At 39.3% G+C, this 14,408-nt stretch overlaps 1 protein-coding gene across 5 annotated transcripts in view; it reads right to left on the bottom strand.

Annotated features, from left to right (window-relative positions):
- Window positions 1–14,408, bottom strand: part of SLC10A7 (solute carrier family 10 member 7) — a 146,559-nt gene that overhangs the window by 15,567 nt on the left and 116,584 nt on the right. For 4 of the 5 annotated variants that reach the window (XM_027652875.1, XM_027652873.1, XM_027652878.1 and 1 more), the window contains 3 exons: window positions 12,285–12,450; window positions 9,387–9,438; window positions 7,795–7,868 (listed from right to left, as the gene is read on the bottom strand). In XM_027652875.1, the coding sequence (XP_027508676.1) occupies window positions 7,795–7,868; window positions 9,387–9,438; window positions 12,285–12,450 (292 nt within the window). Of the gene's footprint in view, window positions 1–5,572; window positions 6,611–7,794; window positions 7,869–9,386; window positions 9,439–12,284; window positions 12,451–14,408 lie in introns of those variants that run through there. The other variant, XM_027652876.1, reaches the window with a different exon arrangement.

Below are 14,408 nucleotides of genomic sequence, written 5' to 3' on the forward strand. Positions count from 1 at the left end.
AGGAATACCAGCATAATTTTTCCTTTCTTCATCTGATTTCTGTGGCCGAGAAAAGGAGATACGAGGCCAGAAAATCTTAATGCTCCATTAGGGAAGGCATTTTGAGAAAACAGCTCCCTACCTAAAAACACTGAGGGATATTATTTCCTATCCTGAAACTCTGCAGACGAGTGTTACGTGCTTGCAGTGGTCATGGCAGCTTTTAGAGGTGGATCCCTCTTGCAGACTACCAAACTGTCCTGTAACAGGAGATTTCTAAATTTTGCCCCTGCTGTTGATTTTTCACATCTTCGCACCCACTGCTTTGGAAGTGTCTGGAGTCAGCAGCTCAGACTGGCTGCCAGAAGGTGCACTGAGAGCAGCAAATGTAGATGCAACTCTCTCAGGGAGACTCAACATCATCTTCAATACTCGCCAGTTTTAGTATGGGTGACACTTGTAGCCTCTGCCAGCTTGAGGTAAAAAAAAAAATATCTTGAGTCATGTCCAAACATGGATCTTCCCAAAGGTAACCTGTCAGCTGTCTGCTGAATATAATGTAGTTTCTTAAAGTAGATAAATTAACTTTAACTGGTATGGGTAGGGAGGGAGAGCTCTTGTGTCATTATCATTTTACAGATGGATATGTGTGTTTACTTTTTTTTTATTTCATTATAAAGAGGTATGAGCTTGCTGTCATTAAAAACCTGCAATCTGGTTTTTAGTGTCTGATCCAATTATGTGTACATCTGGAAAGACACACAACCAAATAAATAATTGGAGAGGTGCAACTCTGAAATGACAATTGTTATTCATCGATCTCTTTCTGCAAGTCGAGATTGAGAGATGTAAACTTCAAGTGAATGAGATCTCCTGGGTGAGATTCTTCAGTTCAAACACAGTAAACAACTGTTGTCCTCTGATGCACATTTTAGTACTGCTGGAGGCAAACTTTCTAAATATTAATAAAAAAACCTATACAGATGAAAAGGAAGCCCTGGGAGCTGGTACAGAATTTCTTGCCACATTCTAAGTCTAATCAAAGAAACATATGTTTCAGGTCAGAAAAGAAAGGAGATTCCCTAATTTACTCTAGTATTTCCCCTTCTGGAATCACAGAGAGGTCAAAATCGAGTAAACTGCAACAGATTAGATATACTAGACTGTGATATTTGTGGTTAAAAACCAAAGGAGAGTCAGATATTCTATGCCACTATAACTCACTGGACTATGCCATTTCCTGCTTCCAGACTGGCCTGCCAGCACATTTCCCTCCTGAAAGTACAGCCCCTAGGGATGCTCTGGTCTGAAAGAGGCAAATGTCGTGTGGGGCCAGCCACGTATAAGTAACAAGGGAAAATATTAGAGATGCTCTGGCACAGACTACCCCTGCAACCCCAGCCTACTCCAAACGGCCAGTTTAACTTCTTGTGAAAACAGCCCCCTCAAAGTAAGTGGTGGATTGAGTATTACAGAAATGTTTACACATGAAGATGGCATCTCAGCTCAGAGCAGATTTGTCTGTGTAGAACACTCACCCTATTCCAAGTTACAGAAATCCTCTGTCTGTATTTCAGTTTGCTTATATTCTGATATATATACAAACATATCTATATAACATCTTACATAGCATATATATATATAGAGAGAGTAAACTATATATATAAAACCATGGTTTTGCAGCTGTATTGAAAAAAGGTAATAGAATTTCCCAGGTATTCTTTGGGATCTACTGAGAAAGAAGACATGGCAATTACTTGGTAATAACCTAAATAATAATACTGTTTGGTAATAACCAAATGTTGGTTCTAGAAGACTGCTGAGCTAAGAAATGTGATCCACCTGTCCTCAAGCTGTCCTGCAAAAGAAAGAGAGAGAAAGTGCAGTAGATCCAGGTGCTTTTGCTCTCTCCACTGTATATCACATGTAACACAAATCCCTGGGTTCTTATATTCCAGAGACAGAGAGGAGAATTACAGAGCTGAGGAAAAAGCCCAGCCAATCACTTGCTGCTCCTTACAGGCAAATGCTGGGCAAAGACTGAAGTGATGACAATAAGTTTTCATATTGGCCCAAAGAATCCCTGTATCAAAACTAAGTCACTAAGCCCAATTCTGAGGGATCCCAGAAGCAGGAATGGGAGAGTATCCAACTCTCTGGCAGTGGTGGGGGGTACAGACACAGCCTTCAGCAGACACTCATTTTTTGAAGCATATTCCTCCCATCAGCCTCCCTTCTGCCCCACGGGCCAGTACCCATCAGTTCTAGGCAGAGGAGTAGCCAGATCATTTTTACATACAACACCCTATCAGACATCTGGGGAAGCAATGAGACTAAAAGTCTGTAAAAGATACAATATGCAAACTCAAGCACTAGTAACACCAAGAAATACAACAGGATCCCAGCAATAACATCTGCTGTTCAACACTCATAGGAAAGCTCTGAAACTAAAAGACAGCATCAAGAGTCTTACTCTTGAAAACTTTCAGAGAGCAATAACCAGGACTATTTTCTATAGCTTTATGTAAAAGTCAGAGGAACTATTCACACTTTATAGCTAGTCACAATTAATACCTTGATGAATAACTGCCTTAGAGGACAGTTCTCTGCCAGGAGCACAGAAAAACTACCATATTTCAAGAATACCAGAGAATAGCCTGAATACTCAGGGCAATGCATCCAATCTTGCCAACTCACTTTTTATTACAGAATTATTAAGAGATGCCTCCTTTTTAAAATCAACATTATCCACCTTTTATCTTAACGTGAGTTAGAACATTTTGGCATTTTTCTATTTAAAGGTGAAAGGTGATTATCCCAACACAATAAGAAGAGCCCGCACTTGATTAGTACAGCATTTCAGTATATTATTTATCCTGAAAAATTTTATATGGAGCTATCTGTAGAAAGCATGAGCAAACTACAGGTAACTGTGAGCAGATTGGAGCTATATGTGAGCATGATGCACTCTGTCACACTGTGCAGCTGGGGAGCCTGGGGGAAGGTACGGGCTGTAAACTCCTCACAGACAATTGAGTTGCCTCTGAACCTACTTGTGCACTACACCAGATCTTTTAAGAGTTGTTCAAATACTACCAGTTGTCTACTCATGCAGTAAGAAGCTGAGTATTTAAAAAAATCAATCTGAACTAAATTAAAACAACACAAAAGAAAGTTAGTGCTTTGGCTTTTATTTCTAAAATCAACTCTATTCTTTCCTGAAAGTATTTTGTAGTCTTGAAACTTTGATTGCATTACTTTTAGAATTCCATGGTGAAAGAACTGCCACTTTGTTAAATCCAAATGGGGAAAAATACACTCTCCATCACAAACAATACCCTGATCTTATTATAAGGTGGGGTTATTATTCTTGTTCTGTTTTGTTTTACCAATCTGCTGTTCATCATATCTACTGTATTAATATTGGCCCTTGTGATAGCCAAAATAGGTAGCAATACTCTGATTTTTGCTGATAAACTAATTTTACATAGTAAATACCAAGAATTGAAGTGAATATATTTTTTGACAATCCTATATTTTAGAGTTGTAACTTCTAGCCAGAAATTCACTCTCTGAAAAAAAATAAAATAACGTTCTGTATTTGGCTGCAACTTTTGTGTAAGTGCAAGCAACAACTGCAGTATTTTTTAAATGAGCCACAGTGATAGCTCTGCACTTCCTTGAGGCCTCTTCTTTTCTCACTGAATGAACTCCAGGGAATGGCATCATGTCGGGCTTTCCAGATGGATTATGTGAAGCCATAGCTCAATGTCATTTTCAATAGCAAGGCTCATAATTAAAGGTCAAATAGTCACTTCATCTGCAATCAATCAATAGAAGAAGTACTAATACTAAGTACTAATCAATCAATGGCAAATGCACTAATAAAAGCCATGCATCAAATGTCCGCATATGTGTGTGCTCACATGTACTGTGCATATATGTGAGCAGGGAGAGGGAGAGAAAGAGAACAAAGTGTGGGTGAAAATGCCTGAGGGCATTGTGGATACTGTATTTATCCTCGCTCCTTTTAAGTTTATATCCTGCTCCACTCATTAGCTGAAATACAAATAAACATTAGTTTTTCTGCATATGTGATGCCCTGTGTTCAAAAACCTGCCAAAGCACCCACCTCTACACAGAAATACGGGTTATGTTCCTAACTAAGGAACACAAAGGCACCTACCCTGCGTAATTTGTCCTTACACAAACACGCCCTGCACTCTGATCTTTGAGACAAAAAGTGTGTCAACTCTTCTGTCTACAAAATAAAACCCAGCATATGGGAACAGCACTCATCTCCGTGCAGAGCAAGCACTTATTCATGGATTCAACAGTGGAAGTGGCAGTTGGCCTCATGAGCATGCACTGCATGGGAATTAGTTGGTTTCATAATATGGTGTGGGAGAAAGTGACTTACAAAAGTCTTCTCGTGCCTCTCCTATTACCACTTCTAAAGCTTTAAAGCTGTCAGCTCTTCTCCCACTTGAGTCTGTGCCATTCTAAGCTCCCCAGGGAAGGGGCCAGACGTACCTATTTGGAGTTTCACCTGCCAAGCTGAGAGAAATCAGTTTCAAAGCGAAAGAAGGAGTGTTGGGCGGTCACTTAGACACTACCACTGGAATCCTGAAGACAAACAAAGCAAGGCTCCACAACGGATGTGAAATGAGACCCTGAGCCGTGTTTGCGCTTTCAAGCATTGCAATGACAGAGGGAGAGGGAAAAGCTCCCTCCACTGTAAGCGAACAGAAGATCTCTTGTTGCATGGTTTATAGTAAACACCTAGGGACAAGTAGAAATGTGCCAGAACAACAAAAGAGTAAGGGCCAAAATGCCTGTGTTTGTCTTGTTGCTGCTAAGATCAGGGTGGACGAGAGTGTTTTGTGGAAAGATTTAAGTGTCATTCAGAAATGGCTAAGCCTTAAAAACAAATTAGATCTAGTCTGCTTCCACCTTTCAGTGAAGGAAAAAATGCTACCTGCTCTGATTAGCATTCCTGTTCACATCATCAGCTCGGGGGCACATCGTGTCACTCTGCAGCTTTGTAAAACTCGATCCTCCTTATTTTCATACAAATGTGTCCTCATACAGCTCTACCTTATATGGAACTGGTACTAACACCAAACAGAGTAAAATATCAATGGTCCCAAAACCAGTCAGCTTGAATCTGATACACAGTGGGTATACCTACGTAGCACACACATGGTATAGGGGTGCACACAAGAGTGGCAGGGACCTCAGGCTAACCAAGGATGGGCTCCTAGATACTGCCAAAAGGAGCATTTCCCATCCCTCTTCCAGGATGACTGTAAAGCAGTCTGTCCTGAAGCTGACAAACAGAATGGTCTGTAGCCAAGAAACAGCCCCGCAGTGCTGCATTCCAACATCTACCTGTTTCACTTCAACTTGCACACTTAGTCACGAGACATCTGCATTAGTGAAAAAGTATGTATGGCTGGGGAGACCTGCAGGAGTCCTTGAAGTCAAGGTGGCCAAAGTATTTTTGCTGGTGTACTTGGGCAAAGAAAGGTGCAAAATACAAAACCTGACTTATGGGGGTATGCTAATGAGAGCAGTAGCTCAGAACTGGGAAAATGTGAGCCAGAAAGTCAAGGGAGATAGGAATCTTGAACTAAGTTCTTCTAAAGGAATAAAAAAACATAAAAAATGGAACATAGTGGCAGAAGAAAAGTGAAATGCCTCAGCTGTGTGCATAGAGTTCAGGTCAAGACAGGCTGCATGAGAATGCTTGGCAGGGTGAGTAAAAGAAATGAACAGTCCTCATCTTTTTCTGGGTGATGGTAAGCCTCCTCCAGGACTTGAATTTTTAAAAAAGGCTTTCTGGTTATTTTCTTAGTGTCATGACAAGCTACAGTAATATTCAACAGAGCACATATATAACTGTTTTCACTGGGGAGGGAAGGGGAAACTTAAACATTTGTGCTGTTAAACACAACCAGCATCTCCAGTCTTTGTTCTGTAGTATCACAGTTGTGTCCTAGGTTTATATAAACCTCCAAATACCAAGCATGGTAGCACATTATGACTTACATGTGCAGTTGCTTTCTACAAATACAAGTGTAACTGTCCTGAATACAAGCTCATTTATTAGAGAAAGCTTCAGTTTGGCTGAAAAGGATCTAATGTCATTTAATCTATGTTCTGCTCCAAGGCAGGATCGACTCTAACTATTTAATTTCTGTCTGAGGCTTCTCTACAATGATAGGAGATTGAAGACATCAATAGGCAACACGTTCCAAAGCTAAACAGTTTTGCATTAGACAGGTTTCCCTGATGGTTAACTTAAATCATCATCATTTTAACCAAGTCCCTCCCTTTACAAAGTCTACCGTGACAGAGTTACTTTCTTCCTTCTTTGTATTAACCTTTAATGCATTTGAAGATCACTACTGTATTTCAGCTGTCTTCTCTCAACAATCCCAGTTGTTTCAATCTTCCTCTGGGTTCACATTTTTGAGGTCTACGATCATTCTCGGCACTCTCCTCTGATCTCTTTCCAGTTATTCCACATAATTTTTGTATTGTGGAGCCCAAAACATTGTGCAAATGTCAAAAGCTGTAACACTCTCAAGTCATACAAGTTTTGCTACTTCTCTGCAACCCACAGGACCTTGTGTGACAGGAAATTAGGTTAGTTTAGTATGATATGCATTTGACAAAGCTAGGGGGCTGCTACTCATTTTCCTGTTCTTCCTATACTGGTATAATAATTTATTTAATTATTTGGTTCAGCAGTTTTCTACACAATGAAGTTAAACTCACTGATCTATATTTCCTCATCCTCTCCTTGTTTCCATCGTGAAAAAAGAGGCATTATGTTTGACTTGTCTTCCAGGAACTCCTTCACTTCTCACAGACTTTCAAAGGCACTTGCTAACAGTTCTGCAGCACAGGCCTGGCTGAAGCAAAGAACCCTGAGGCGAGTTTTGCTATATCAAACTGGCGTGGAAAACATCTCGCCTAAGTCCCAGCTTGTTCTTCCTCTGCTGCAGGCTGAGTTCTTACCTTTGTTATTGACACTAGGTGTGTTCCTCTTTGACAGATACAGTCTTGAAAAGGCACATATTGAGTCATATATGCTTTACCAAATGTTTGTTTTCATATTTTGAGAAATAGTCCAGTCATTTCACTGACTGAACATAATGGATGAACCAGTAGCAAGTGGCTGTAAGTGTATCTGATTTAACAGCGTTCTGTGAATATCCATCAGAACATCTTATTATCACTAAGGGGTCATAAGTGACAAATATCTCAGTGATGTTTTGAGAAATGAATTCTAAGAAATACAACTATCCAAAATATCTGCAGACTTAAACACATACATTTTGCTCATGTTAAGCAACAGTATTGTCTATTTGTGATTTCTGAATACACTATATCCTTTGATACTCACTTACACATCTCAGGTTTTAGGTGTAAGATGTTGTTGTGAAACTGGGCAGATAAACCTTACAATCTTTTCAGTAACAAATCTGAAATTTCATCAGTATTGGATTAGGCAACAGGACAGAAAAAAACCAGAATGAAAAATCCACCTTCCACAAATAAGGTGGTCTTACTCCATTACCACTAAAACCTCAGCTGAAAAGACCGTTCTCTGCCCTGTAATAAGCAGTTATTTTATCTGTGCAAGAATATTATGCTACTATTAGTATCATACTGTTAGCATTACTTGTCACACTAAAACCAAAACCATTTAGGCAGAAAAAACAATGACTAAAACCTTATTTTTTTCAACAAAGCAAGGTATGAATGTTATTGATGTTTTGCTCACAAGCTTATCTCCTGACTTACCCAGGGTGAGGGATTTGTGTGTGGAACAGAAGACGATAGCCACTGTGTCTGCTGGTGTGAAAGTAGAGTTATTCCTAGAAAATAAAAGAGTTTTAATAACCTCTGATAACAAAAACCTTCTTAAAACAACATCGATCAAATATATTACTTTGAGGATCTATATACATATTCACATCACTTTGATCAGGTCTAGTGACAGAAATAATTCTACCCATAAATGAACAGTAGTGCTTGATTTATTTTTTTTTTAAAGCAGAATTGTTTCTCAGTTGTGGCAAACTCTCTAATGAATACACTCCCTTGTGAAGGAATGGAATTTTGAACACATGGTGTGTAGGACACAACTTTATTCCAGCCAAGGTTATGCTGTATCACAGCAATAGCCAGCTTGACTCCATAAAAAAAAAAAAAGAGAGAATGACTTACAATTTCTTCTCCTAGTATGTGATATTTAAAAAATGCTCAGTTTAGATAGCACATTGAGTCTACACTATGAGCACTGCTTAGAATATTGAGTTAGCTTCTACTTCAGAGAAAAACTGCAACTAAGGGTTTACTCATTGGGACTAAGGCCAGGAAGGGTGGGAAAATGACATAGTGAGAGAGATATATGACTGGCCAATGGATCCCCCTTTGGTCCATATTAGGAGTAATTTTATGAGATTCTAAATATCTCCCATACTGACTTGGTTACTACTTATGGCAATTTAGACTTCACAGTTGGGACATAACTTCCCCCTAGGTTAGGTTTAGCCGTTAAAAGGTTACTTAAAAATGCCTTTTAAGGCCAGGATATGATCTTGTCACAGAAAAATTTTCTTGTGGCACTAAAAAAGCCCAAACAGCATTAAGACATCACACTCTTCTTTGTGATTCTCCCTTACAGATATTGTGTAATTTATATAAAGTATATGTCTGGATTGTGGCACTTTCCATTCAGCAGAATGCACCTAAGACAAATACTCCAGTAAGTCTAAGTGAGAGGACAATGGTGGAGACTCCAACCAGCCCAAGTGATGCACTGAGTCACTGGCTAATACCGTTCTCACAGTACTATTTTTTGAGAAGTGAATGTACAACAGTCTTTCCTTATTGATATTTAAAAAGGAAAAAAAAATAGCTCTACCAAACATTAGCTCAGGACAACTGTCTTTTAAGAATCACCACATAAATGTAACAAATTTGACATATACAGAGAAGAGTGAATTGCCAGCCCAGCAAATGTATCTTGAGATGTAAAAAGTCAAACTGAGTTCTCTCTCTCATATGTCATCAGCATGTCTGCAGGGCAAATTATACCTTCAGTGACATCTGTGCAAATCTATTTTTTTCAGTGGATGAGGTATAGCAGTGATTGATTGAGATTTAACAACTCTGTAATTAACACATGAGAAAGGACAGAATTCAGGTCCTGCTCTCTTAGCCTACGAAAGTCTAACAGAGAAAATGCAGTAAGAACAATATGAAATACCAAAATGAGGTCACCCCTATTCAGAAACCTGCCTTTACATATTCGCATAGACTGTATCACCCAAATAAAGATATTACACAAAAGAAGTATTCAAGGGTTGTTATTCAGCTCATTCAATTACCTTGTGGAGAAGAGGAAAGTCAAAAACATGAAGCTCATCTGAACAGAAAATACTGAAAGAGAAACAAGTTAAAATTAGAGCACAATTGCAATTGCTGTGTACATGCCTTTTGTCCCCATAGTACAGGTTAGAAGCAAGGCTGGACCAAGTCTATCCAGAGAAATCCAATGACAGACAACCTTTAAAAACTGTCTGGAAGAACAATACGTATCATTATGTGGAGGAAAACCAGAGCTAATGTTGTTCTTCCTGGGCTAACTCTTCTGAATCAAGTATTTCTTGATGGTAGGAAAGGTCACTAGTGCAATGCCACACATCTCTTTGCACTAGCTTTGCTTAATTGGTTGACATCATAAAATCTGTCAGACATGCTCTGGATGCTGGTTATTTAGACTTTCTATTTTACAGGAGGAAGTACAGTGTATAAATGAGATCAAAATAAATACTCTCAACCCCGGGTATATTAATCATGATCATCCATGGGGAGGGTAAGAGAAGATCATCACAGACATTTTAATTCTCTCTGAGACAAAGGCTAATTCCTGAACTGGGCAGTGCACATCAGACAAAGCAGCTTTCGTTCAAGCTCAGTCAGCTTTGTAAGTGTAGATAGTTCTGAGCGTCCTGAGGGGAGCTCTCCTCTCTGCCAGCTCTGCTGACACCCACAAGTGCTGTGGGATGCACAGAGCCCACCCTTGGACTGTAGAGATGTGGGGAGAAGCCGGTGGCTTCCCTGCTGTGCAGCTGGGACTGCAGAGGCTGAGCATCATGTCAGAGCACAGGAACTCCAACAGAACTGGAGGAGAAACCCTGTGACCTGCACAACCTTTTCTGTGTGTTTGTGGGTTGTGGGGGAAGGGCTTTTACTTGCAGCAGAATCTAGGGTGGGTCCTCTCCCTTTCCCTTGCAAAACTTGTGAATGCAATAAGGCTAAGGTATCCCATAACATAGCGCAAGTCAGGACAATACATTTGATTTTGACCCCAGTTTACAACTGGGAAACGTGGTAGGGATTTTAGCTATTATCAGTGACATCTTCTGTTCTCTTACATACATTTCCTAGAATGTATAAATGTCACCTCAGCATGCACTTAATTCTAAGGAAGCAATCCATTGTTCCTGAATTACAATTTTTCTGCAACTAAGTACATTAGTTTAACAGGCACAGAAAAACCCAATCCCTTAACACATATAATTCTGTAAAGCAATAAACATGTTTTGCTACCAATTAGTCCTTGTGCATAATTTGCCGTGGCTAGAACAGTAACATAAAAATTACACAAAAACATTAATCGGCAGACTAAAAAATGCAGTTTCATCTCAAACTCCTCATGCTAATTTCACTTCCTCATGTAACATAACACATGCATCCAGCCAACACATCCAAAGGGGATACAGAAACTTTTTCTAGAATAAAATGTGCATATCCATCTCCAAAACTTCCTCGGTTTTTCGTTTTATAAATATTTTAGAGGAAAAAAACCCCAATTGTCTAATATCTTCCAAATAGATTCAATGCTTATGTTAATATTCTTACTAAGAAATTCCAGTTATGCACAATGGCGATGTAAATGTATACACAGTGATTTTCAGGGCATTGCATGACAAATGGTACATATAATTACACATGGCACAAACGCAGAGTTGTCTTGAAAAGCAATAAAGACCAAAAAGGGCAATGGAAGCAACACTCCACACCAACTTTTCAAGAAAGAACACGTCTTTTTAACTAAAAAAGAATCATTTTTTTCAAAGCAGTGGTCAGCACAGTAACGTAAAATTATTTAGTTTTGAATTTCTCTGCATGTTAAGTCAGAGTTGAAATTTCTCAGTCATCCTTTTTTGCTGACAACTCTGCACTGATTTAAGTGCATCTGGGATGTGTCCTTCTCAGGTGCCTGTGCAAAGTAGTATTTCATCCATTTTGAAAAAAAGCTCCATAGCATTGCTTCCTACTTCTTCACTTTCAGAACAAAGTATTTATATAACACCATTTATAATCCCATGTACTATTTTACACATGTATAGTGTTTTATAATCCAAAAAACTGCCAAAATGAGGAGAGAATTAAGACCTGATGCACAAAGGGCAGGGGCAAATTTCCTATTGACTTCAGTGTAAGTTGGATTTGTAGCAGTAAATTATTTTTATTAGGCAGAAGCACGTGCAAACAAACACACTTCAAGGTAGGTGCTGCACTGATTTCTTGAAATCTAACAGTTTTAGAGTATGAGATGTGATTTATACTGAAGTATACTGTAGTTACCTCTCCTCCATGCAAATTGAAACTCCTGTCTCTGGACAGTCTAAAGCAAGATGGGAATTCCCTACTGGGAGAGGAGGCAGTGGCTGTATACCACTGCCTTTCCCTGGGAGGTGGTGATCTGCAAGTGTATTTTTAACTGATGGCAAGGATACCAGCAGGCTATTCTCATGTGAATGTTATTTAAGGCTGAATGACTAGAGTGCTTCTAAAACAAGCTCTGTAAGCAATGCGTTCATCCACAGAAACAGAAACATATCAACACATTCAGGCTTGGAGCTAGTTTCTAGCTAGGTTTATAGTATACTAGGGAAGAACTGTTTAAAAATTATAACAGTGCTTCAGAGTAACAGCTCAAACCCAAATCTTTCCAAAGTAATGCTTTACCTGTTTAGAAAGGAAGGACCACTGGGCAATCTCAGGCACACCTAAATAGCAGGGTTCATCCTTTTCTAAATGCTTACTTGATCCCCTAAAAACATCCAGCCCCTCAGAAGTCTGGTAATCTGGTTTACTAGATGCTTTAAAAGTACAAGCTCTATGCCCATGACAGTATCCCCACAGCTCCACGTGGACACACAGCTCATTACAAACCTGAAACACAGATAGAAGAGACGTTTTAAGGCTGAACTTACTTATGAACACTATTATGATCAAGCTAAATTTATCCAGGTCGATATTTGGATTGGCAAAAGTATCACAGAACGTTGTGTAGATGATCATCAGGAGCACACAGCTGCTGATAGCACCAAATGGAGGCTTCTTCCTTTCAAGCCAGTCCTTGATGTATCTTCGGACAATCTGAAACACAGAAACCAACAGGTTGCCTCTTTTCAAAGATGCAGGGAGCCAAGTTGGGCATCACAAAGTGAATCTGACAGCGGAAAGACACAAAGAGAAGAGAGTAATTTGGATGACGGCCACAGTGGATTTCAAAGCTTCCCTGCCACACAACTCTTCTTCTGGGGAATTTAACATTTGTAGTGCAACTTCCACTGGGCGTCCATAATGAGAGTATATTTTCAAGTACATTCAAATCCATCCTTAATCATGCCAAATGTTCTTTGCTAGCTGTCACTGAGACATGCCCATTAAGCCTCCCCAAAGTTTATCTCCTCTGCTGATACTAATGGATGTATGTAATTATCACAGTCCCCTTTGCATCAACAGACAATTCCAAGTGCAACTTTGGGAATCTTAAAAATCTGACATCTTCAGGAATTTCATGACGGTAGATAATCGAAAGTGATCCATGGAACATTTTAATATTTAAATAGCTAGCGATGCACCAGAAGTTTTTAATTAAATTATAACTCAAGCTTGAAAAGCAAAAGTGCATGTGTTGTGGGAGTTTAAATAATTCAAACTCTGAATATCTAGAGTTTTTGTAAATCCAAAGACAAATGCCATTTGCACGCTTTTAGAATACCAGAATTAACACATGAAAACAAGGAAACCTACTGTACTTAGCAGAACTTTTGCACTTTCAGGAAACAGAATCTGAAGCTGTTTTTCAAGAATTTTTTAGAAATAAGTATACATTTTAAAGTAACTTTCAAATTATGCTGAATAACACAGCACTAAGCCTCAGCAGATACAATGCATCTATTTCAGTCCTGCCTGGGGAGTTGCTTTTAGTTTTTCTGTTTACTTTATATGGTTTGAAGAAACTTTTTAAAGCTTTTATCATACAGCTGCAACTTGTGTTAATTTTTCAGCAATCACATTATATTGCCTAATTTCTCCTGAGACCTCCTGATGTTCTCTGTTACCATGCTCTTTCGGAAATAACAGCATGAGATCCTGAAGCACTTCTACCAGAGGGCTCCAAAGGTGTCTCGTTACCTTCCCTTAGCAGTACCATTAATAAACATCACCACCATCACTTTAATAATACAGAACATCTTAGAGGTATTCAAGATTAATATCAAAGCATCATCACCAACGCTACCACAGGACCCTTTCACACGCTGACTGCCAGAGCTGCGGGATTGACCTCACGGCTGTCATTTTCTCCTCACTGCCTTCCCAGCTTGTTTGCCAAGTCTCTCAGTAGAGAAGTCCTGGAAGCAGCTGTCCCAGTCACCACAGCAAACAGACTTCATTGACCACAAGGCACACACTAAAAATTTGGCACGTGGGGTTCACACAAAGCTAAGCAAGCTGAAGATCAGCACTTACGTCCCAGCATTTCTGGGCTCCTGCTGGTGAAAAATAACAGATTTGCAGGAAACCATGTAAGGGAATGCTCAACGCCCCAGTGAAAACACTGAACTTTAAAATTTCACACTTGCCAGATGTTAAAGAGAGAACATAACTCAAAATATAAGGCCAAACTTCTGAAAGAGTTTGGTGGAGCTCCTTCAGCCGTCTCCTGCAAGCCACTGGGTAGGACTAAGACACTGCATTGATGGAAGAGAGGCGAGAAAGCTGAGTGAAGACATGTAATGAGCAGTGTGAAAGACATCAAATGGGAAGTCCAGATTAGTCTAATCTGAGCAGATTTGGGACTCTAATTATCAGAAGCAAAAAGCAAAGTCTTTCACTTTTAAAGTGAGTGTTTTTTTTAAGAAAGTTAAAAAAAATCCTATTATCCCTTAAATTGTCACGTTGAGGAAAAAGAAAAGCTACTTAAGACCAGCTATTAATTTATAGTCCTTCCAGAAGATTTATACTGAAAGTAATGAGATGTTGAAAAAGAAAAGTGATGGTTCATTATGCCACAGTACAACTTATATTAGAGGTATTTATTGAGAAAC

Source organism: Corapipo altera, unplaced genomic scaffold, assembly GCF_003945725.1.
Source record: "Corapipo altera isolate COAL_440 unplaced genomic scaffold, ASM394572v1 69, whole genome shotgun sequence".
Lineage (NCBI taxonomy): Eukaryota > Metazoa > Chordata > Aves > Passeriformes > Pipridae > Corapipo > Corapipo altera.